The 23,968-nt window shown below is 39.5% G+C and overlaps 1 protein-coding gene across 11 annotated transcripts in view; it reads left to right on the top strand.

Moving 5' to 3' along the window:
• MICAL2 (microtubule associated monooxygenase, calponin and LIM domain containing 2) overlaps positions 1 to 23,968 on the top strand; it is a 130,214-nt gene that overhangs the window by 44,879 nt on the left and 61,367 nt on the right. For 9 of the 11 annotated variants that reach the window (XR_012630904.1, XR_012630905.1, XR_012630906.1 and 6 more), the window contains exons 4-20: positions 85 to 201; positions 1,323 to 1,424; positions 2,458 to 2,613; positions 3,579 to 3,679; positions 5,269 to 5,526; positions 6,352 to 6,467; positions 7,676 to 7,802; positions 8,005 to 8,095; positions 8,191 to 8,338; positions 10,514 to 10,713; positions 11,224 to 11,336; positions 15,649 to 15,720; positions 16,298 to 16,447; positions 17,610 to 17,714; positions 19,219 to 19,437; positions 19,660 to 19,761; positions 20,297 to 20,428. Coding sequence is in view for 8 of the 11 variants with exons in the window: in XM_074884325.1 (XP_074740426.1) it covers positions 85 to 201; positions 1,323 to 1,424; positions 2,458 to 2,613; positions 3,579 to 3,679; positions 5,269 to 5,526; positions 6,352 to 6,467; positions 7,676 to 7,802; positions 8,005 to 8,095; positions 8,191 to 8,338; positions 10,514 to 10,713; positions 11,224 to 11,336; positions 15,649 to 15,720; positions 16,298 to 16,447; positions 17,610 to 17,714; positions 19,219 to 19,437; positions 19,660 to 19,761; positions 20,297 to 20,428 (2,309 nt within the window). In the remaining 3 variants the exon portion in view is untranslated. The remainder of the gene's footprint in view (positions 1 to 84; positions 202 to 1,322; positions 1,425 to 2,457; positions 2,614 to 3,578; positions 3,680 to 5,268; positions 5,527 to 6,351; positions 6,468 to 7,675; positions 7,803 to 8,004; positions 8,096 to 8,190; positions 8,339 to 10,513; positions 10,714 to 11,223; positions 11,337 to 15,648; positions 15,721 to 16,297; positions 16,448 to 17,609; positions 17,715 to 19,218; positions 19,438 to 19,659; positions 19,762 to 20,296; positions 20,429 to 23,968) is intronic. The other 2 variants (XM_074884323.1, XM_074884330.1) reach the window with 2 other exon arrangements.

Consider the following 23,968-nt stretch of genomic DNA (forward strand, 5'->3'; position numbering starts at 1 on the left):
CAATGAATATCTGTCGGGTGGCATACTGGTAGCAGCTGTGATTACTTACATATTAAATATATCTTTGTTACTTGCCGTCTACAGGTATTCGACAACTTCAACTAATCCTCTTCAAAGTTGCACTTATACTAGGAGTTGAAATCCATGTGAATCTAGAATTCGTTAAAGTCCTGGAACCTCCCGAAGATCAAGAAAACCAAAGTATTGTTTATCATAATGTAGTTCTGTTCACAGTAACTTCTTTTCATGTCAGGCATTATGTGGAATCATTCAAGGTAGTTGAATTCTATTTAAAGAAATAGGAGCTTCTTGCCCTTATTCAGCTAGGTTTGCTGTATGCCGTCATATGCATGATAAGTATAATTGTGATAGAGCACTGATAATTCTTAAGATACAACCCAGTCTGAGAAGTTGAGGTTTTGCACTATGCCTTCTGGCATGTGTTTGAGGCTTTGCAGGGAGTCTGGTGTGGCTTTTTGGTATCCCATTGCAAAAACAATTTTTGATTGATAATATAAATATTGAGGATGGATTAAACTCCCTGGGCCTCATTTTGCTTTCACATTTGATACAGCTCCCACTGGCACACAGAGTCTTATCAGCCATCTTATGCAAGATTTTTAAATAAAATAGAGAAAGATTTCTCATTGTTTTTTTCTATCTTTTTTTAAAGATTAGTATTTAGGGTGTAGTAGCAATAGAATATTTTAAAATTTTACTTTAATTAAAATACTATGCTATCTCTCTTTAAATGGTCATATAGTGACAGTAGGATAAATATATTAAGTAGTGAAAACATGTAATTTTAAATACGGACAATACAAGCATTTTCACATAATCAGCTTTGTGTTAATGCAGATATTAAATTTAGCTTTGTCAGTATGCTTCTGTTTAATTTCTATTTAGAAGACAAAAGTATTGACAATGGAATGCTATTTTTCTTCTTTTAAAACCCAGCCCTTACTTGCTGTTATCACATGTATATACTATCCTGATGAGGTTATTATGGGGCTGTTTCTGTGAGAATGAAGTGCTTAAGCATATTCTTGTGATATGGGTCTGAGAAGAAGTGTAGTGCATTAGCTGATACAAATGAAGGGTTCCATTTTTTTATCGTCAGTTTACGAGTTTGACACCTTTCTAATATAACCTGAATGTATCTTTGACTGCAGCAGCACCTCCCTGCATCAAACTGAGGCAGAATTCAGCTCTGTTTGAATGAGAAATGGACTGTTTATCTTAATGCCCTGTCTTCAGACCCTGAAATGACTTCTTCATTGTATTACTGAAGAATGAATAAATATTATTCTCTGTGTTTTCAGAGATAGGTTGGAGGGCCGAATTTCTCCCTGTGGATCACCCTTTGTCAGAGTATGAATTTGATGTTATCATTGGTGCAGATGGCCGCAGGAACACATTAGAAGGTAGGTGAATGTGTGCTTTTAGCCTTACGGTCTTTAGGGTATTTTGGAAGATCTGAAAGGAGAACACAAAGCAACAGGCTACCTTTCAATCCACTGAAGTCTGCGTTGAAACTATTTTTTATGTGGTATTTTCTGCTTCAGTTGTTAAGTTGTAGCTCAAAATGAAGAAATTTAATGTCATCGCTGATTCTCAGTACTGTGTATCTGCATTGCCTACAGAAAGCATCATGATGTCATTGGGCTTGCTTCAAGATTAAGTAATTATGTGATGATTTAACTTTTAAGGAGGCTGACAAGATACATGTCAGGAATTGCATAGTCTTTGCTGTTGTGCCCTAAATTTGCACTGTGTGTTTGAACTAATGAACAAAATGTGACTGCCAGGTATTTAGTGAAGGCTCTTTTATAGAGGTGATTTAACTTAAGGAGCAGTTAGTTTGGATACTTCACAGTCAGTCTCACCTTGGAAATGTAACAGTTAAGCCACTGAATATTTTTCAATTCCTAAAATCTTTGAAAAACCTCGTTAGTTGGTAGTGTTCACACCTAAACACTGTTTTAGATGTTTCTGTTTGTCTTTCTCTGCTGCTTTTGACTGCTGATCTCTTGCACGTTTTTTCCATAAGCTCTTTACCACCTATATAACAAAAATCTTATTTGATATTTAGCGTGTTAAGAATGTGTTCCTCCATTAAATTTGATCTGCTCTATTTCTAATCTGTTTTTCTTTAGTCCTCATTTGTCCTTCTTCCTATGTTCAACTTCTTCCCATAGTTCCCCTCCAGACTTTTTTTTTTTTAATGAGACTTTATCTTGAATGCTGTACAGCTCTAGTTTTGCAGCTGGAATTTGGGAGAAGAGACTCTTTGCATTCCAGGGACTTTTGGAGGAATGATGGAAACTGCTGATGGTGTGTTGTTTGATGAAGTGTAGGACTAGACATAGGAAAGAGATCAAACTGCCTTGAGCTGACCCTCCCTGAAAGTCCAGTTTGAAGTTTCTGGTGTTTTTAATTCTTTTCTTTGCTTATCAGGTTTCAGGAGGAAGGAGTTTCGTGGAAAGCTGGCTATAGCTATCACTGCCAATTTTATAAACAGAAATACAACTGCAGAAGCCAAGGTAGAAGAAATTAGCGGTGTTGCTTTCATCTTCAATCAGAAGTTCTTCCAGGACCTTAAAGAGGAAACGGGTGAGTGCATCCTCATTTTTTCCATGACCAAATACAAGAGGCAGTAGAGGAACTCTTTATGTGCCAGGCCACCCTTCTCTTCCTATTAACATCAATTTAAATTTATTGTATATTTTTAAAAAAACAAACCAGGAAGTGATAAAATGATGTTGATGTCAGAATCTTGGAGATGGAAGTGTCCATTTATGGTACAGTGGGATTTTTTTTTAGCTTGGGCGTTGCCACATCATAGATTGTTTTAGTGTTTAAATTTTTCTCAACTGTAAAAATGTCTGCTATGTTGAACAAACTTAGAAGAGCATTTTCAGTGCTCAGAGATTTCCCTTAAGACATGGTTTGTTTGGTTTGCATCCGTTCACATACTGAACAGCTTAAACCCTGTGAAAAAGGGTCTGCCCTTCTGGGAGGAGTTTATTCTTGCTTTTTGATGTGTAGATCTGATAAACTGAAAAGAACTAGACAGGAATCTGCCATAAATACTTAAAATATAAACTGTTAAAATACATCTTTATGAAAAGGGGTTTCAGAATAGTTGCATCCACTGGCAGTACAAGCAATTCCATTCTTGATTTACAATTGATTTTATTTTTAAAAAATAATAATTATTATTATTATAGAAACCAAAACTCTTGGTTAGACCCAGTGCCCTGGAGCCCTAGTAACCTAAAAAGCACTTTGTTCCCTTGGCTCTCCTTTTTGACCTCGGAAGATTGTTAAAGCTGTAGTTAACTGGCTGTTCCTGAAAAGGATGCTAAATAACTTTTAATAATGCTGAGACAAACTCTTGTGGGGTAAGGCTGATCTCCTCTTGTTTTGTTCTATATCATCTTGTCCACTAACGCTTCATCCCAGCTGCGAAAGTGAATGTATCCCAAGGAGACACCTCTGGGGACCAATCACATGTTCTTAGTAAATGACATAGACAATGTACTGTACTTTATAACAAATGTATTATCTCTTTTCAGGAATTGACCTGGAGAATATTGTTTACTATAAAGATAGCACTCATTATTTTGTGATGACAGCAAAAAAGCAGAGTCTTCTGGACAAAGGAGTGATTATTAATGTATGTAAAAATGCTGGCTAAACAACTATTTTATTTACTGGGCACAGAATAAGTGTGAACATCTGCATAAACATTGTTGCATGTTATAGAGGGTGTTCTATAGACTTAGGAGATCACTTTGTTAAAGCTCAGATCACTTAGGTCTTACTGGTTTTTTTTGGTTTTCCCTCCAGTCAGCACAAAGTTTCTGTAGAGAACTGAAAACAATACTTCCTAAATTTATTGGTTCTGAAACTGACTGAAATGGGATCTTGACTCACCTTGGAAATATGTGGTGTGGTCATCACACCAGAAAATAAAAACCTCATTTATTTAAGGGTGATCTTAGCACAGCTATATCCAGTTTTATCGGGCAAATAAGGAAGCATTAAAACCTACCCCAGGCTAAATTTCAGATTCTGTAAAGTGGGTGAAACATGATAAAAGGAGGCTATAAACACAGTGGCCTGAACTTTCAAAAGTACATGGGACTGAGACCTTTGTTTCTTTTCTTTTCTCTTTTTCCTTCTTCTCTGTAAGATGTATGGGTTTATTTTCTTTTGTTGCTAGAAAGTGTTTTGGCACCATTTAAATTTCTCTCTCTGGAAACCCAAGAGAAGTCAATTTTTCTTGCAAAGTAAGACCGTGCCAAAACAGTCGAGTATAATTTCCCAAAGGAAGTACTTGCGGGGAGCTATCAGGAGGCTTCTTGGCTTTCTGATGGGACCACTAAGCTCAGTGCCACGATTCCTGCCCTTTTAGAGCACAAGGGCTCCCAGGGCAGAGCAGCCAGCCTTGCCCAGTGGGGGTGGGAGAAGGGAAGGGCAGCAGCCCCCAGCAGCGAGGGGGAGTGGGAGGTGGGCCCTGGGGCTGAGGGGCTGGTGTTTGTAGGTGGGGGCAGTCCCACAGATCTGTGGGGAGTCTGGAGAAGAGGAGCAGCAGCTGTGGCCCATCAGAGCTGTTTTCCTGCTCTGCTCAGGTCTGAGTGGAAGAAACCCCAGTCTGCAGTTCTGTGGTATCATCCCTGCGATTAGGGGTCTCATCTACGATTAAGCTGTAAATAGAAACTGCCTTAATAATCACTGGCTTTAAGTAGGGTGACCTGTAAAGGCAGGGTCCTCCACCACACTGGCCAGAAAAAACCCCAGCCCTAAACAGAACAGAAAAGCTTCTATGATCCAAGTTTGAATGTGTCGTTACGGAGATGTTAAGTCAAGCCTTCAGGCTGAGACCCGCCTGTTACATCATCAGTATGTCGGCATTTCTGCTCTCGTGTGGTTTCAGATGTGGGGTGCACACATGCACAAAAGCATTGCAGTGATGATGATAACATCTTCTGATGGGAGGGAGGTAATGTTATGAAAATAACACATAACCAAGGAACTGGGAGGCACTATAGTATTTGCTTATTCAGTGTGGCATAGAGAGTTCCTATTTGGGGTAGTACAGTAACTTATGCTTGTGTATTAACTTTTTGGAGGAGACGACAAATCTCACTTTGTTCTTTATGCTGTGAGATGTGTGGCTGCCACTCCTGCTATGAGACTGCAACATTCCAATCCAGAGAGAATAGTTGGAATATCTAATCCTAAATGCTTCTCTCCTTGCAGGACTATATTGATACTGAGTTGCTCCTCTGTGGGGAAAATGTGAACCAGAGCAATTTGCTGTCCTATGCCAGAGAAGCTGCTGACTTTGCAACCAATTACCAGCTGCCTTCCTTGGATTTTGCAATTAATCACTATGGGCAACCAGATGTAGCAATGTTTGATTTTACTTCCATGTATGCATCTGAAAATGCTGCACTAGTGAGAGAGAGGCACAGACATCAGCTCCTGGTGGCGCTTGTTGGAGATAGTTTGCTTGAGGTATATCTTGGAATGTCTTCCAAGTAGTCTTTTTTTTTTTCTTTTCCTTAATTCAGCCATTCATTCTACCCTCCAGAACAAACTGTCCTCTCTCATATGTCCTGAAACAATGGTACCTTCTTTGGAATAGATTGTTTTTCCCTTTTTCTTTCTTCTTTTTTTATGCCATAGTTTATGTCATAACTAATGCTTGGCTGGCAGTCTCTGGCTGAGATCCTGTTTTGCTTTGTGCAAGTTGTATTTCTGTCTGAAAACTGTGAGCTGTGTGTCCTCAGCTTGGGTGCATGGCATAATTTTTCTGACTTCCATCATAGAGAAGAACTTGGTCCAAATTTTTATTGCAGTCTCTTTGCCTTAATATGTTATCTTTTTCTCTTTCTGAAATGAAAAGTTATGTTGCAACTAATGTAGCTTTTTTTTTTAAACTCATTGCTGACAGCCTGAAGTGTTTGAAAAGATCAGTCCAAAGTGAAATTAGGAGATGAGAAGAAAGGCATCTTTTTTCCCTTTTTTCCTTGACTAATTCTTGAGTATTGAGTCTTTTTTTTTTCCCTCAGCCTTTACCTTTTGAGCTTAGTTTTTAAATATAGAAGTTAAAAAAAAAAAAAAAAAAAGAAAAAGTGAAAGAAGTCTTTTTCATTACCTAAGACTTGGAAGAGAGAAACATCTAAAAACTGCAAGGGTTGGCTATGTTGTATTTTAACTCTTTGTGGGATACTTTTCTAAGACAATATGAAACACTAGACTCCAAATTCACATTGCCAGTTACTTTTGTAACAAGACCTTGAGAAATACGAGGAATTAAAATGTAAATGCTTCTTACAGCCCTTCTGGCCAATGGGTACTGGCTGTGCAAGAGGCTTCTTAGCTGCTTTTGATACTGCATGGATGGTGCGGAGCTGGGCTCAAGGAAAACCCCCGTTAGAAATCCTTGCTGAACGGTGAGTGCTGGTTTTGTCTTTGTTGTTTCCGGTGTTTTAAAGAGTTGCAGTATTGGTAGAAGGCAGTGGAATTCAGAATGCCAACAGGAGAAATACTATTCTTCACTGCTATGGCATTGGGTTGGAATTACTTATTCCTTCAGATTACTGAACAATTTACAATAGCAGTAGGCCATTGCTCTGTAAGCTTCTGCACACTAATGCAGAGATCCAGCAATGTGCATGACATGGGTTTAAAACACTAATTGAAGTCACTAACGACTAGAATTAAGTGTGATCCTTAAGGAAATGAACCAAAGTTATCTTGTGTCAAAAGACTAACCCTCCAACCTTCTCAGCACCTGTTTTTTTCAGTTAAAAAATAATAATTCCTGAAACAAGTCTAAATAAATAACACTAACAGCTTTCATAGTTGGTATCTGTGATTTTTACTCTGCATTTCAGCTGATGCCTTCTTTATTTAGACTGATAAATATGTGGCCATGGAGAATTGCTATAATTCTGCATCATAAGCTCCTCTATGTAATGTCTTTTTGACCAGAGCAAAAAATCCGTTGTTAAGTACACCAGCAGTCCTGGTGTCGCCATGTTCTGATGGTTGAAGTTGCTTACTTTGGTTCTGATGGCAACAACCCTGCTCCATTACAGCTGCTCAGGCCGTTTTGGGGCAGATATATAATAGAAATAGTCATTGTTGTGGTAATGCAAGTAGAAGCATTACTAAATACTGTACTTTGAGAAGTTTTAAGATAGAAGCCTGTGGGATGACTCAAAACACGGCATAGTCCCAAATGGAAAACTGAACAGCATAATAAAAAAGGCTGTGGTGGTTATAGGAATTACAGAATGACGGGATTTAGTGCTGTTATGTGGTAAAGAAGTTACTCCTTGGGTGGACATTAAAGCAAAACCAGATGACTGAATGATGTAACCTCCTTTTTTTTTTTTCTTCTTTTTCTTGCTTGCTTCCTGCCTCAGGAAAATACAGGCATAAGTTCTAAGAGTCTGTCCTTTTGTTGTCCTTATTCTGGTTGGCATCCTCCTGCTGAGTGGGCATAAGAAATGGGATGGATGCATTATGCACTTAGTGCATAACACTTGTCCTGGTAGAATCAAAATAAGGTGCAGGTAGCTGCAAAAATAAAATATTGTTTATATAAAAAAATATGTTTTAATCAATATCTCTTGCATCTTTTTTTTGCTATAAGAGAGAGCATTTATCGGCTCTTGCCTCAGACCACCCCTGAAAATATTAACAAGAACTTTGACCAGTATACCATTGATCCGGGAACAAGATACCCGAACTTGAACTCAAGCTGTGTTCGACCTCACCAGGTCAGTACTTGAAAGGCTTGCTTGTGAAATCACAGCTTATCCTTTGTCCAGGAGAAATAAGGCCACAAGTAGCGTGTAAACAAAATCTTTAGGAGACTCCTTGATTTAGAACCAGCTGTTGATAAAATTAACCTAGAAAGAAAGGTCTTTTTTTCTCTCCAAGCAGTTCTAACATTATGCTACTAATTGCTTTTACTTGTAGGTGAGACAATTATATGTTACCAATGAGTTACAACAATGTCCTCTTGAAAGAGTAGGCTCCATTAGAAGATCAGTGAATCTCTCAAGACATGGTATGTGATATCTCATGTTTGCTGTGGCTTAATATTTGGAGCCTTTTGAACATACAAAAACTGTTCAAAATGTTTGCTCTCCACTGTAACTGCAGAGTCAGATAGTCGACCGAACAAGCTTTTGACCTGGTGTCAGAAACAGACAGAGGGGTACCGTAACGTTAATGTCACAGACCTGACTACCTCCTGGAAAAGTGGCCTTGCATTGTGTGCAATTATCCATCGCTTCAGACCTGACCTCATGTAAGTGACATCTGCAGATCTTGTTGAGTGTGGGATATATTAAGCATTTACTAAATTATAGTGTAAGACCAACCAGAACAACACTGATGCTCTACAGTCCCCTTCTGTTGCTGTTTTTTTGCGAGGAGGTGCACACCATTGCCCGGTTTGGGGGATGGAGAGGGTGAGGTTGTTTTTGCTTTGTTTTTTCTGTATGTCCTTGCATGCTATTTAAAATGAAATATATATGCTTTCAAAGAGCTAGGAAGGCTTTGAACCTTATGATTTATGATCATGTTTATGGGAGTTACATGGCTATTTAAAACAAAAATTGCAGTGCTTAGAGAATGTGAGAGTTGTCTTCCCAGGTCCCTGGAGACAGGTTCTTAGTGTGTGTTTAAAACCACAGCATAATGGCACTGTCATGAGTTACAGAAATACCTGGATGAGCCTTAAATGAACCATCCTCGGTGTGTTGTAGTGGTTGCTGTGACAGTAGCGCAGGGAAATGGTGGGCCATGGAAGTGCACAGGAGATGGGGGTTTTGCACAACTCATTGTCCAGAAGAGCATGGTGCCCTTGCACGTGGGCTATGCAACAAGGGCTGGCCCTTGAAAATTAACTGCTTTAGGCCTAGAATGTAAGCTAGCATTCCTCTTTTGACAGTGTTTCTGGGGTCCTAAACCTACAAGACCTGACTTCGTATGAATATTTTGTCAGGTTCCTTAGTTAAATACAAGAAGGTCAGTGTGTAACAGGTGCCAGGAAATGGCAGTTGCTGGCAGGAGGTTAACTGGGCCTGCTGGATGCGGTCTGTGGTGGGGTGGCTCTTGTGTCTTCTCACCAGTCTCCAAAATGCATTCTCTTGCCTTCCTACGCAGACTTGGGGTCACGAATGAATTACGGTCAGCCTCCCTTTATTGTGGATAAATGAAATAAATGATTGAGCTCTTTTATGAGGTGTGATAAGTTGGAAAAAAATAGAAGCAGTACACGGGGTGCTTGTTTATACAGATTTGCCAGAGGAAGAGCTAACATAAGAATAAGGTTTGGGGTTTTTTTTTGCCTCAGATTAGTTTAAAAAAAAAAGGGGGGGGGAATTATGGATGACTTTGTGGATATAAGGGGGGCAGAGTGTAGAAAGCAAAGCAATCTTTGCTTTCTGCAGAAAGCGTGTCTCTTAAGCACTTCTCTCTAGAAAGTTGATAGACTTATCTTCCTGAGCAAACAGACCTCCTGCTGTTTAATTCACGTTGTGTTCGGATCTTGTTGGCTTTTTGTATTAAATGGGACTGCTGAAGGACTTGGCCAGATGAAAGCAGGGCAGGCAAGAGAGGCGTCTGCTGGTGGGCTGTGGGCAGGGCTGGGATGGAGGGCAGCCTGCAGCCCCCTGGCTCCAGAAATGGGCGTAGTGTGTGGATGCAGGGGAGAGAGAGAAATTCTTTGGGGTTCAAAAACTCACATTCCTTATGAGGAGAAAGTAAGTACCCTGCCTGGAGCTTTGTAATTTATTCTCGTTTATTTTAATAATGAATTTTGGAAGCTGTTCAAGGGATCAGAGTCTTAGAATAGGTCCCACAGAAAATGGATTAGAGAATGGATAATGGAATTCCAGATGTGTGATGTGCTTTAGTGCACTGCTGAATCCGGTTACGACACAGACGGGAGGTCCTTATTCAAGCTGTGTGTGTAACACCCTAAAAAGAAATGTAGTGCCCGTGCATTTGTGTGCGCACACATATAAAATGTTTGTTTCATAAAATGCTAGCTTAAATTTACTCCTTCTGGCTTTGATGATTTATAGATCCAAGTGAGATGAAAAAGTCAATTGCTAACAGGTGAAATCGGTAGTACCACAGCTGTATTTGGAGAGGAAGAAGGTTTCTTAGCACTTCTGAGGAGGAATTGCATTTCTTCATAAACAAGGGAATCCTTTTTCATGGGACTACATTAAAAACCAGTTCAGTGAAATAGCATTTAAATTACATTTCTGGCAAAGCCAGGGTTTATAATAATGGGATTTGTATGAGACTCTTACCTTTGGCATTGGTAGACCCTGTGGCTTTGACCCAGTGAAATGCATGTGCACTCATTCATGGTGCTGTTCTGCACCTCTCTGATGGGCAGGGGAGCACTGCATGTTTCTGAGGGGGCAGAGAGCAAACTGCCAGTGATGCCAGTGTGTTGTCCCTGCAGTGACTTTGATGCTCTGAATGAAGAGGACATTGTCAAAAACAACCAGCTGGCATTCGATGTTGCTGAGCAGGAGTTTGGGATCCCCCCTGTGACCACGGGAAAGGAGGTGGGGTCAGCCAGGGAGCCGGACAAGCTCAGCATGGTCATGTACCTCTCCAAGTTTTATGAACTGTTCAGGGGCACACCTCTGCGGGCAGTAGGTAAGCTGAACCCAGACTGCTCAGAGTTCTTGCAAGTTTGGGGAGTAGAGGCACTTCATCCAGGCTGCTTACAAGCACTGCTCTTGAGCCAAGAGCCCTTTCCCAGCTGAGCTATTCTGGCATGGAATTGTGCCTGCTTCTGTCTGCAATAGTTACCTTGTTCTTAAAAAAGGAAAGGGGGAAAAACTTGATTGAGACCAGGGTTTTGTGGGTCCTTGGTGGTTTCAGAGAATGAGAGCAGCTAGATAACTGCTGCTTGACATCATGAAGTTCATGTATCGGGTTGTTAGAGTGATTCTCTTGTAAGGATGACTGCAGACAGTATGTCCATTCCTGGGTGTTTTTCTTCCTTTTTTAAAAAACTCACCCTACATTGTATGTATTTACTTTTATTTGCCTGGGTTTCTTATGTATAATTGCTACCAGCATGCAACTGGAAAGTTCTGGCCTAGTCAAAGTATTTAAAAAAGAAATTGGAACAAAGATCCTAAGCAGTTGTTTTTTGAACAGATGCTGGTGACAAGCAAAATGGAGAAAATAATGATGTTTGTTCAGCAAAATCATCGAACTTCATCTTTAATAATTATATCAATTTAACTTTACCAAGAAAGCGAGTACCAAAGGTAAGTTGTGAAGGAAGACTTAACCCTATAAATCTTTCTCATTAAAAAAGATGAAAAGAAACTGTCAGGCTCAGAAATAAGGGGTTTATGTATATTCTACTATTAAAAGACCTGTAAAGATGATTTTTGAGCATATTAGAAAAGTAAAATAAGATTTAACAGTAAACAAAGCTAACACACACATGCACACTCAATCATTATGATGTTTGTAAGGATAAAAGTGAAGCATTATCAACATCAGATGGCTGAAGCATTAATAAAAGTCCCAGTTAAGTGTTCTCTGTAAATGCAAAATTTTGAATCATGGTGAGAATTTGGGTATATTTGGGGAGAATTTGTATCCATTGTCCATGTCAGTCGTCTTCAGTGTAGGTAAAAGTGAGAGAAGGAGGATCTTTTATTTGGTGTGTTTATAAGTTGCGGTTTTCAACTTGAAATATTTGAGATCTTGGCTCTGTTTTATATATTGTCTCATGATTTATTTTTGGAAATCTTTCAACAGGTGTTTTTAGGAGGTTTTGTGCAATACTAGATGCTATGTTTTTTATTTTGGTGGGCTTTGGGTTTTTTTGAGATGGGAAACTCTGGAATTTTTCTGGGCTATTTCTACCTCTAAGAAAAACAGTACTGTAGTTCTGTATTCCTAATTAAATATACAGGCATAATATTATATATCAGTTCGAATAATCACTGGTATACTAGAATGCTTGTTGATTGGGAGGGAGTACTGTTTTTTAATGAGAGCAGTGATTTGAACAGCTTGTGCATGCTGTCAAGGTTCTGGAGGGAAGTGTTCAAACCCTTACGGGTGTATAAAGTCTGCAACAGTGACAGTGGGCAGGTTGACTATCATGACTCTGAGATAATGATCTCTTGGTCATACCCATATACTTTTCTCTCTTGGTCACTTATTAATGAAAACTTATTGACATGCCCTGTTTACGTCCCTATATAGAACACATCCATGCCCATATGTGTTGCAATTAAAGACTCCGTGGCCTAGAAGGGTTATGGAGGGTTATGGAGTTAATACTGTCTGGAGTAGGACTGTGTGTACTGAGAGTGTTGTCTACATGTTTCTGAATTGATTATAACTTCAAAAGTTTTATGTTATTTAATTTGAAAGCTACTCTAGTGAAATTATTCAGTAATAAACTGTTTCACCTTCTTCCTATTCATTAACTTGGTCCTCTTCTGAAAGGAGACCTTGAGGAGGGGCTCTGCTTTCACAGCCAAGCCTACCTTCATTTTAACTTCAATTTAAATGGGGAGCGTCTGCACAACCTGGCTTAGAGGCAGCAGTGTCTCAAGTACAACTCTTGCAGATTAACCAGCACAATTTAGACAGCAGCATATATTCCTCTGTATTCCTCCACCAAAATGAATTTAACTTACGCATTTTCTGAAACACAGCTTATGCAAAACTGTTCCAGGTTGTGAGTTTTCTGGGCTAGCCAGAAACTGTGTATCAACTACGATTCTCAATTTCCTTCTTTGGTTTTGCATTTGGGTTTGTTTGGGTTTTTTTCGTTCAGGTTTTTTTTTTTTTTTGAACAGAACTCCTTAATGCTTAACTGTATTGCTTCATTTGCACCTATGCAGAGACTCTTAAGTTTTGCCTGCAGAAGTACGGATTTCCTACTTCTTTTGTATTTCAGTGTCCTTAATAAAAAGTTTAGGTGTACATGTATGTACTGCATTTCTCAATATTTTAATATATTGCTTTTTAAATTTGTTATTATCTTCTCAGTTTTGGTAGAAATGTGATTCATTTCCACTCCCCATCTGCACCCCCACATGAAGAATTGCTCCAGAATTTCCAGATATTTCCTAGACTGACTTACGTCTTGAATATTTTCCATCCACAAACACATTTGGAAAACCTGTGGATAGTCAATTGCCCAGTAAGCTCATACATCCTTGTTAGGAAATAACTTTTCCCTGCCACCCACATATACACAAAACCAAGTGACATGTTTCCCAGCTAACCAAGCAGTGAGAAACCAAATAGGCAAAATAAACATTGCTTTTTCTTGTGGGGGCTTCTTTAGAAGAAAAACCTTTTTCATGACCACAGTGGTGTTGTTTTTCCATGAGTTATTTGCAGAAGTAAATAGACTTTTAGTAGTGGGAGAGCTTTCCACTACTAAGCCATACAGCCCTCTGACTAACCTCCCGTCATGAAATACGCCTTCTGTCATAACAGGAGGTACAGTTCTTGGCACTACATGAAAGCATGAGGTGATTTGCTTGACAGGCCCCTTTGGTTTCACATTAGAGGGTCTCATTTGAAATGAGAAGTGGAAGTGATATTTTCCAAATCAGCTTGGGGAGCGGGACTGTCACGACCTCATTTTGTATGAGGCTTTGCACCCCTGTCACGGATGGGGCGTGTAATTAAGCAACAAACACAGTACTTAGGTTAGGACAGAGACTTGTGAGTGCCATAACCATCTGAAACTAGCTGGGAAGTGATGTTCCTTGGAAAGCAACTGCTTGAGTTAAGAGTTTGGCTGTGGCTTCAGTTTTATGGTTCTTTTCTCTGCAAAAAATGGTGCTGTCATCCAGGTATGACAGTAGGAGAGCACTCATGTATCACAGAGTCAAAAACCAGCTGGGGTAACAGTGTCACTAAATTTTCTGTACCGTCTAGTTTGTCCTTTTATTTGGCTGGAAGAGGGATCCTTATCAGGGTGCAGGTTGAGAGACACCAGGGAGCAGGGGCCTCGAGCTGCTGTGACAGTAGCTGTTCTGGCAGTGTGTGCTAGGCTGGATAATGTTTTCCATTCTCCTGTGAGTGTCAGCTGGGCTGGAGAGGAACTGAGTTTTCCTGTGCTCCAGACTAATAAATGAATGGAGGTGTTTACACAATGAAGGGCACAGTCCTTTTTTCTTGGAGTTTTGCTAGGCAATTAAATTGCTTTGTCTTTCACTTCTTTGTAAATACATTAATGAAAATCCTTTATGTAAGATTTTTGAAAGGCAACATCGTGTTTGCTCCATTCACTTAGGCAAATTCTGCTTTTATGTGGTACCGATTATTATGCAGAATACATTGTGTTGTTATGTTGTTCACTCTTCCTTGGTAGACTAATGACTATAGGTAGTGTAAAACTAGGTTACTGAGAGCTGGTGCTTGAAAGACAATATACCAAAGCATACGAAGTAATCAAAATATTGTCATCTGATTCTTCTGGTGTTTGCCCAGAAGTTGTTTGGGATTACTCCTATTCATTGCGTAATGATTTATTACAAGCAGTGTATATGTAAAAAGGAAGCCTGTATTCTTTGATCTTTCTCTCTTTATTCTTTTTTCTTTAAGTTGGCTGAACAATCACTTAAGTTACAGCGTGGGCAAATGCAACTAAGTGGAATGTAGTTTGTTGTTTGTTGTTCATAAAGTATAACCTAACATGACATTTTTCAGACAAAAAAAAAAATCTCCATTGTACCAAATCTTCAAGACGAAGTTTAATAAGTACTGATACAAATTTTTAAGCATTGACTATTTTGCAAGTTTGTGCCGACTGAGTATGAAGTATTACTCATTATTTATGTAATCTCTAATTCAGTAAAATTATTAAATATGTGCATAGCTTGAGCACAAAAAAGGCAATTTGGTTGCTTAAGTACTGTGATGTAAAGCCATAGCCAGGGAAATTAACCTTACAAGGGAGACAGACCTTTAAGGCAGACAGTAATTGCTCCAAAAAAGGAGATATGTCTGCGCTATGAACACATGATCTGCACGTAGCTATCTAGGTTAAAATAGATATGGAGTCTAAAGTGAAAGACTAAGGGGTTTCTGGATTTTGTTACTTATCTGGAAACCAGTGTAGCCTAGTTTATAATTCACAGAATATCTGATGTTGTAATGTCTTTTTCTTCAAGGTTTTGCTAGTGCTTTATGAATTATAAACTATTCAGTACTGAAAGAGGAAAAGGTAGACACCAGTGTTGTAGGACCTGTGTTCAACAGAATGTATGAGCATGTATTTTCACCCATCAGAGTCCAGCGAAAGCTTCCAGTCAGGGGTTACGGGGCAACTTTTACGTACGTGGTAGCTGTCATGAGGGCCAGCAGGCTCCTCGTATGAGGATGATCCTGCTGAGCTGGGGGGGCCCAACAAGGTGCACCAGCGCAATGAGAACCTCCACGTGCTGGCAGTGCTCACCTGCATTTGCCTTGCTTAACACAGGCCAGACCACACTTGCCTGGTTATGGAAGTTAATATCCTGGGAGGAACTGCTTTGGTAAAACTGGTAGCTGCTGCAGTAATCCATAGAAGTTGTTTTGGCTTTACCGTTTCAGGTTGAAGGGAAAACAGAAGAAAATGAGACTAACAAAAGACGTCGAAAAGGTCTTTTTGGTGTCTTTGAGGAGGTTAGTGTTCAGTCGTCTCCACACATATCCAGCTCCTTGATGAACGCCAGAGCTGAGGAAGAAGCAGGAGTTGAGGTGCCAAGGCTTAGGCTCTTGTCCTTGTCAGGAGCAAAAAGCCTCTCCCCTTAAAACCTTGAATTTACTGTGGTGTACACTAAAGAGCTAAATTTATTTAAATCATTTGGTAGTGAGGAGAGCATTACCTGAATTGCAATAGTTTTCTTTCTGACCCAAGAACATTTAAGGTATTGGGGTATTTTGTTAACTTTTCCCAACTCAATTATTTAAACAAATTTTTGTTTGAAGAGTTTGCATTGCAGCTTGCCCCACTCTGATTAGTTATGTTTGTGATTCTGCTTTATCATCACCAGCACCAATTAACATTCCCCTTTTACTGTACTCGGGGACCAAAGAAAATATTTTTTGTTGACTCTTGCATGCTAAACAGTGTCATTTTTAATATACTGTAGACTGTATTTCCTTTCACCCTTTGCTGATAAGGATGTTATCTCTCTCTTTCTTTTCATGAGTGTCATAGGTAAACACAAAAACCCCATATTTTGTTGTTTCCTTGCAGGCTTCGGGCTTTTCAAGCCAAGAGACAAATGCTGTGAAAGAACAGAGTGATGGCAGAGAAGGAATGAACCAGAATAAAGTTAAATCAATGGCAACTCAACTGTTGGCTAAGTTTGAAGAGAATGCTCCAAATACAATTTTTCGCAGGCAGGTAGGTTGTAGATGAACATAAAAATAGTCTCTGAAATTAAAGTGTAGTTGCTCCTTGTGAATGTGATGCAGACTTCCAAAGGAAAAAAATGGATCGGTTATGTGTTTGAAGTGGCTTGTCTTTGTTTGACATTTTATGCAAATTAAAGGTATTCCTCTCAATACTTAGCGAACAAATATGACTAATATAGATTGACTAATGCATATCAATATAATCTATTAATATACATGATATTAATAAAGTGTAGTGGAATTGTAATATCTAGAACTCTCTTGTAAGCCAGTCTGTAGAATGTTTGCTTTGTGTGGAAGTCTAAGCTGGCTGCATACGGTATTACAGAAGAGCTTTTTTTCCCTATATTGTATGAATAAAGGACACTACATATCCAGTGGAATCTTTGTGGAAAATTTAGAAAGTGTAAGAAGGGAACCTAATCTCTTGCAAGATATGTCTGGCTGCCATTTCCATTCCGAAAGTAAACATAGTGGAATGTATTTGTCAATTCCACAGCACTTTCATGGTGTATTGTTAGTGTGATTAGTGATGCTTTAAAAATAATCCCATGCTGTCAAGGTAGAGATGATCAGCTCAAAATCACATTTTAGCCAGTGAGATGGGTTTGAGTAAGCTGAGTTCAGGTCTGTCACTTAAAATACCTGAAGGAAAGGTGAGCAAGGTGTCGAGGTTCTGTCAAGGGTGGTGGCTTTCTTAATTCTTTGTGCTTGTATCCATCTGTTTATTTACATATTTAAGTCCTCCAGAAGAGTAGGCTTTATAGACGTCAGGTGACTTTCTCAGTGTGTGAACCACTGTTGCTTGCACTCTACCTGGCTACTTATCAATGTCCTGAGCTTTCTGCATGTGATATGTGTGCAGAGGTTTACTTGGTCGTGTTGAAGGAAGCCTTGATGCGTTACTTTTTGATCATAACCTCTCCTAAAGAATACTGAATGTGCTGAATTTTAAGTATATCTTTGATGGTAGATGGGGTTAATAAAATGAGTGACAAAAATCTCCAAAATGTGTCGTTAAGCTCCATAGTAACATGTCTTTAAAAGAAGCTTTTATTTCTTTCTGCCACAAAAGAGCTTTGAATCCTGTTTACTGTCATCTTCCTTTTTTTTTCCACTCTGTCTTTTTAATTTTAAAAATGCTTCACAAGGAGCTAATAGATAGACCAGACCTGCTCTCTTCTGACCCTCCTGTTAATCCTCGCTTTGCTAAACCTAAGGATCCAAGTCTTTTTCCACCTCAACCAAAAAGGCAGGTAGGAACTCGTATGGGTAACACTTCACAAGTGCACCATTTCTCTTACTGCTGGAAACTCGATGTTATTGTGTAACTACAAAATATATGAAACAATATTTAGATGTTATCTGCAGAGTTAACAGATACATTTAGCTGAGAATTATGAAAACTAAGTTAAAATTTAAGGCTATTTTACACCTGCTTGACCAGATGAGAAAACTATTTGAAAGAATGAGTAACTGTGAAAACAAACCCTAAAAATATAGGTGTTGATTTCTGTGTTATCACATCTAGACTCCAAATTGTATAAATATAATTACACAGTTATATTTAACATGTGAGAAAATTACAGCAGTACCTGAAAATTTGTCTGTGCATGTACTTGATACTTTGGGTGGTTGTAATGATAAGGCAAAGGGAGTTTTCCACCCCGAGAAACCTGGCAAAAATGTCTAAGATAAGAACTTGAGTATTGAAAAGCTGATATTGATGCCCAGGTGTTTTTATTTCTTTAAGTAGAACTTGTGATAAGACTTTCTGCTGAAAGCTCTGTTGGAGCATCACATACATGGAGCAACATTTTTGAATACATTGTCTAAATTTTTCTCTTAGTACTTCCAATCAAAGTAATCTCATATCAAATAGTATTGACACTCACTTTACATTAGAGTTTTAAATGGAAGTAAATATCCTGTAGTGGCATTTCAAGAGTAGTCTGCAGTGAAACGAGATCTGCATTGCATGTGGAAATCTGCAGATCAGCTTGATGAAAAATGCAGATTCATAAACTGGTTGAGAATTGTTGTTTTAAAGGCAGGTGTGTGCGATCCTGAAACATCAGAACACACTGCAAGTTGATTGGCATTAGGTTTTTTAATTTTAATTCTGAGAAATTTAATTGGACAGATAGGATGAAGTAGAAAACTGTCATGAAAAGACTAACGGGAAAGTCATTTTTAAGACTGAGATTGATAAAGCTGAACTGGTTCAGCTGTTTCATTTGCTTCAAATGCTATTTTATATGAAAATTCAAATTCAAAGGCCTATTCTGAACTCCTTGGAAAATGCTTTAAATCTGAAATACGTTTTAGCTTGACTTGGGTCAGACTAGGTCTAGAATTATGCCAAGAACCACAATGATATTCTTACAATTTGATTGTAAGTTTAGTTTCAGGCAGATGTGATGCTAAAAAAAAAAAACCAAACCCCAAACCTTTGTGAAAACCCTAGAAGGAGATGTAGTGTCACATTCTTCTGCACTGATGCTATCTGGGGTTATTCATAAAAATGGACACAAACCTAGAGAAGGATGTCAAGACCTGCATTAGTGATGTAGGACTAATATATTTTAGTGCATGGACACAAGCATCAGAGATGCAGTAGATAGTGTGCAAGGAGTCATGTGAGAACATCTTATTTCTAGTTATGTGCATGACTGTGCTGTGCTTTCAGAAGCATCCTTAAAAGCTGCATATACTGCATGTAGTGCAGAAAGATTTTTTTTCACTTCAAGTGTTTCCCAGTTTCAGGTGGTAGCTAGAAGTGAACACGAGGTCAGGGAGCCCAAACAGTCTTTAAACGGTTCTGATCATATGGCCAGGAGAGCAAGGACTGTACTAAAACCAGATACCCAGCCCAGTCTGTCAGAAACCTCTGAAAATCTTGCATCTGCCTGTTCTGCTGCATTTGTACTCTCTGGAGTGCTTGAGCGACTTCAGCACCTGGAGGAAAAAATGAAACAGGTGACAAGCAATTTCTTTTCCTTTCTGTCTCTTAACTGCATGTGTTAATCTGTATGCTGTATTTTCCCTGGATGTGCTGGCTTTTTCTCTGTTGAGCTTAGGTTATATTAAGACAATAAAAAGTCTTTCTATAAACTTGCTGTATTCTGATGATGTATGTGACATTAACTGAAATCTCTCTCTCTTTCTTTTCTTGGCTTCCTTCCCTGGCTCTTACTGCAGAAAAGAGCTCAGACCATAGCAAATAGGGAATTCCAAAAAAAGAACATTAAAGAGAAAGCAGAACATCTTGCCTCAATGTTTGGCTACATGGAGTTTCCAAAGGTGAATATTAGGTTTTGCACCTGAAGAAATGAAGTGGTTTTGGTTTTAATTTTCCTTTCATCCTGGGTAGATCTGAAAAGTAATGTGGATTCCACTGAAACTCGTAAAAAGCTTTATTGCATGTAAATTGTAAAGCTGGTCAGAGTAGTTTAGCACAAGAGAAACGTGTTAGAATAAACCATGTCTTGTGCTGAACTGTACACTGGTAGCTCACAGTTTCTAATGAACTGGTGAGCAGTAGCTCTTGGTGCAATCTGGCATTTCTTATGTTTTGTCGTGCTTTCTTCCGGCACTATCTTACCTTACTGCCTACTGTAAATATTTTTGATAAAAAAACTGAGTACAATAATACCATTTGCCATGAAGGTTTTGCCGTGATGATTTCCATGGCTCCTCAGTGTGCAGAAATAGAGGAAAGAGCAGAATTGTAGTTATTATCTTTCTGTTTTTTTGATGCATGACTGTGAAATTGTTCTCTTAACCTGTGCTAATGTCACTGTCTCTTGGATAACTTTCCTGTTTCTGCTCTACACAGAGTAAGCTACCTACTAAAGGCTTGTCCCATTCTCAGCCCCCAACTCCCTCTTGCCTTCCACCTCATGATTCAGCTGCTGCCTCTTCTCCATCATCTGTCAGTTCAGCTTCCCCTGCTGTTCCTTCTAGACAGGTATTCTATTAAAAGCTTTTTCCTCTAAAATCCAAACTTGTGGTAAATCTGCTTGAGAAATGGCTTGGATGGAAGGCGCTGCTGGCAGATCTGTTGTATAGGTTGTATTTCACATTTGACTCAAACTTTACTTTGTTAGCTGTTGTTAATTCTACCTGTTTGTAAGAGGAAAGTCATCGTTAAAAGTGGTTCAGGTATAAAGCTGAAAAACAAAGCAAATAGTTAACAAAATTTTTACTTCAATTCTGAAAATTTTGCATTGCTGCTTATTTTAAATGTTCTGTTGTTGAATAATGCCACAGACATGCCTAGCAGAGAAAGAGCTTCACATTGTATAGCTGACTGGATGTTATGGGATTGGTTAGTTGCACGTCTTCAAGTACTGTGGTACTGTGCGTGGTAATTTAACAGTACATTTGGACCTCTCTGCTGTGAATATGTACCGGTAATAGCCTGTGTTTGTGTTATCTTGAGAGTGGGGTTATAGGACCCAGAATTTGTATTTCTGGTCTCTGTCTGAGAGATATCACTAGGCAAGCCCAGACTTCAGTATGAAAAAGGGCTTTTAGGGTTGGTAAGCCAACAGAAAGAGTCTCCCTCATGTTGCTCGCACTGTTTCTGCTTTTTCCCAGCAGAAGAACAGAAGATAATAGAAGTCTTTTGAATTTTGTAAGACTTCATGAGATATGACCTATAAATATGAGCACCCTCCCATCCTTTAAATAGTACTGTCATTTTAATTTCAAGTGAGTACTGAGATTGTTATCAGACGATCCTCTGCATCTGTTCATTTTTCATTGGAACAGTATTAGTTATGGTGGCATATTTCTTGGAAATGGTGGCTAAGAAATCATACTGTCTTATTTCAGAAACCTGTTATTAAGCCTCAGTCCTGAAAGGAGCACTTGAAAAGAAGGCTATGGAAGCATATTGTTTCTTTTAAAGACATACAGTCATTACAACTTATTAAGCATTCATTAACTTCTATATGACATTATATGCAAGTTGTCATTAATAATCAAAGCTACCTTCAGCTGTCAAAATTCAGATAGGTAGGATTATGAATTAACAAATAGTGTGTTACAGGCTGGGCTTTGGTTATTCCTGTTTTCTGTTTAAAGTTGGATTGACCTTCAGAAAACTGTGTTCATCTGAGCTTTGCATGAGTGAATGCACACAATACGTCATAAGAACTATGAAGATGTTGCAATCAGTAGGCTTTGCTGCCTGCAGAGTTTGGACCAACTACTTCCCTTCAGTGACGTGACTCTAATTACCAGCAGTAAGCAGGGCTTGGGTGTTTCCTACACACAGTAACTTATTACTCAAATGTTGTTTATCTCAGAGGTAAAATATATGTAGCAGGTGGTACCAAAAGTAAATAAATTGCCCTCAAAGCAAAATAAGCCCAGGAAAATCATTAAGGATATAAACAAAGGGGAAGCGTTGTATGCTTTTGCAGGCAGACAGCATGTTTTCTTTGTTTTATGAAAATACTAATGAGACTTACTTGTTGGTTGGCTGTGGTATTATAAATAATAGCACAGGGAAATACAGAAGGCAGCTTTCTCTTCCCACATAACAACCACCCTGATCAACCTGCTGAAAAGCTTTGGCAACATGTCATTGACAGGTCAATGGTCTTAGTAAATCACAAACACTTGGGGGATTTTTAAGTTTTTTCTTGGTTGTTTCCTGAAATTCACCATGTAAGGAAACTCTAAGATTCCTTTCCAACAAAGGATTTAAAGCTACTGGTATAAACCTCGTTGAATTGTGAGCAGTAGCCTGTTACATGTTGATAGTGGCCCCAGCACTACAAAATTGAGTGTGTGTGTGGGACTTCACGTACACCAGTAGCCTCAAGGGTAGTAAGTGCATGGGCAAAATATAAAACCTATTATGTGTATACTGAGTTTCGAAGTTACATGAGTGGCATCAGGCAGGCAGTGATCTGTGCACTGTTGACCAAAGCTAAGCTGTGTAAGAGCTGACAGGTTCTCTAAAGGAATGTGTATAGATTTGGGGTCAGGCCCTTTCTCCTGCAACTGGAGTTTGTTACATTTACGGGCTTAAATGGGTGAGGATGTGATTGAAGTCCTTGCCCATAAGCAGGGTAAGATTTAGAGAAGACACACGGGGGATTGCTTGGCGGTTGTGCTGTTGTTGCACAAGGACAGAAGTCACAAGCCTTGCAGGACAGGTGCTCATGAAGCTGCCACAGTGAATTTTTGTCCTGCCCTGATATTTCTATTTTGTGATTGAATGGCATTTGAGTAGAACAGAATATTTCAATTGGAAGGGACCTACAACGATCATCTAGTCCAACTGCCTGACCATTTCAGGGCTGAGCAAAAGTTAAAACATATTGATAAGGACATTGTCCAAATGCCTCTTCAACACTGACAGGCTTGGGGCATTGACCACCTCTCTAGGAAGCCTGTTCCACTGTTTGACCACCCTCTCAGTAAAGAAATGCTTCCTAATGTCCAGTCGGAACCTCCCTTGACGCAGCTTTGAACCATTCTCACATGTCCTGTCACTGGATACAGGGAGAAGAGCTCAGCGCCTCCTCTCAACGTCCCCTCAGGAAGCTGTAGAGAGCAAGGAGGTCTCCCCTCAGCCTCCTTTTCTCTGCACTAGGCCAACCCAAAGTCCTCAGTCACTCCTCATAGGACTTGGCTTCCAGCCCCATCACCAGCTTTGTTGCCCTCCCCTGGACACATTCGAGTACCTTCACATCCTTCTGAAATTGTGGGGCCCAGAACTGCACACAGTACTCCAGGTGAGGCTGCACCAACGCTGAATACAGCAGGACAATCACCTCTCATGACTGGCGGGTCATGCTGTGTTGGATGCAGCCCAGGATGTGGTTCCCCCTCCTGCTGCCAGGGCACACTGCTGGCTCACGGTGAGCCTGCTGCCGACAGCACCCCCAGATCCCTTCCTGCAGGGCTGCTCTCCAGCCACTCCTCTCGCAGTTTACACTTGTGCCCGGCGTTACTCCATCCTGGGTGCAGAATTCAGCATTCGGATTTGTTAAATCCCATTAATCACTGCCCAATGCTCCAATCTATCTAGATCCCTCTGCAAGGCATCTGAAAGGTGCAGTACCAAGGCTGTAGCAAACTGATCTCCTCTTGACTACCCACATACCGATTCAGTAAGGAGAACTGGTAAAGATCTTCCCCAGTAATATGTCCTTATTAAACAGTTTCTCTAAAATGAGATCTAATCAGCCCTGAAGTCCACTTGCTTCCTGCCTTGCCCCCTGGTGAGTAGCAACAGTGTTTGTGTTGGTGGTTGTTGATTAGAAGACAAGAGCAGTCAGCAATCTTTTGGTTGCTGGATTAAATTGAAATCCCATTTGCTTTTACATGGAATGGGAATTCACATTCATTACAAGAACATTTCCTTTTAATAACGTTTTCTAAAGTATGTATAAACATGCAGTTTTCTTGTTTTGACTACTTTAATGTTGGCACAGATTGCTCCAAGGGGTGGAGAATAGAAATCAACCAACCTGATGAATTGCAAGGT

Source organism: Strix uralensis, chromosome 15 (genome assembly GCF_047716275.1).
Source record: "Strix uralensis isolate ZFMK-TIS-50842 chromosome 15, bStrUra1, whole genome shotgun sequence".
In the NCBI taxonomy this organism is placed as follows: Eukaryota; Metazoa; Chordata; class Aves; order Strigiformes; family Strigidae; genus Strix; species Strix uralensis.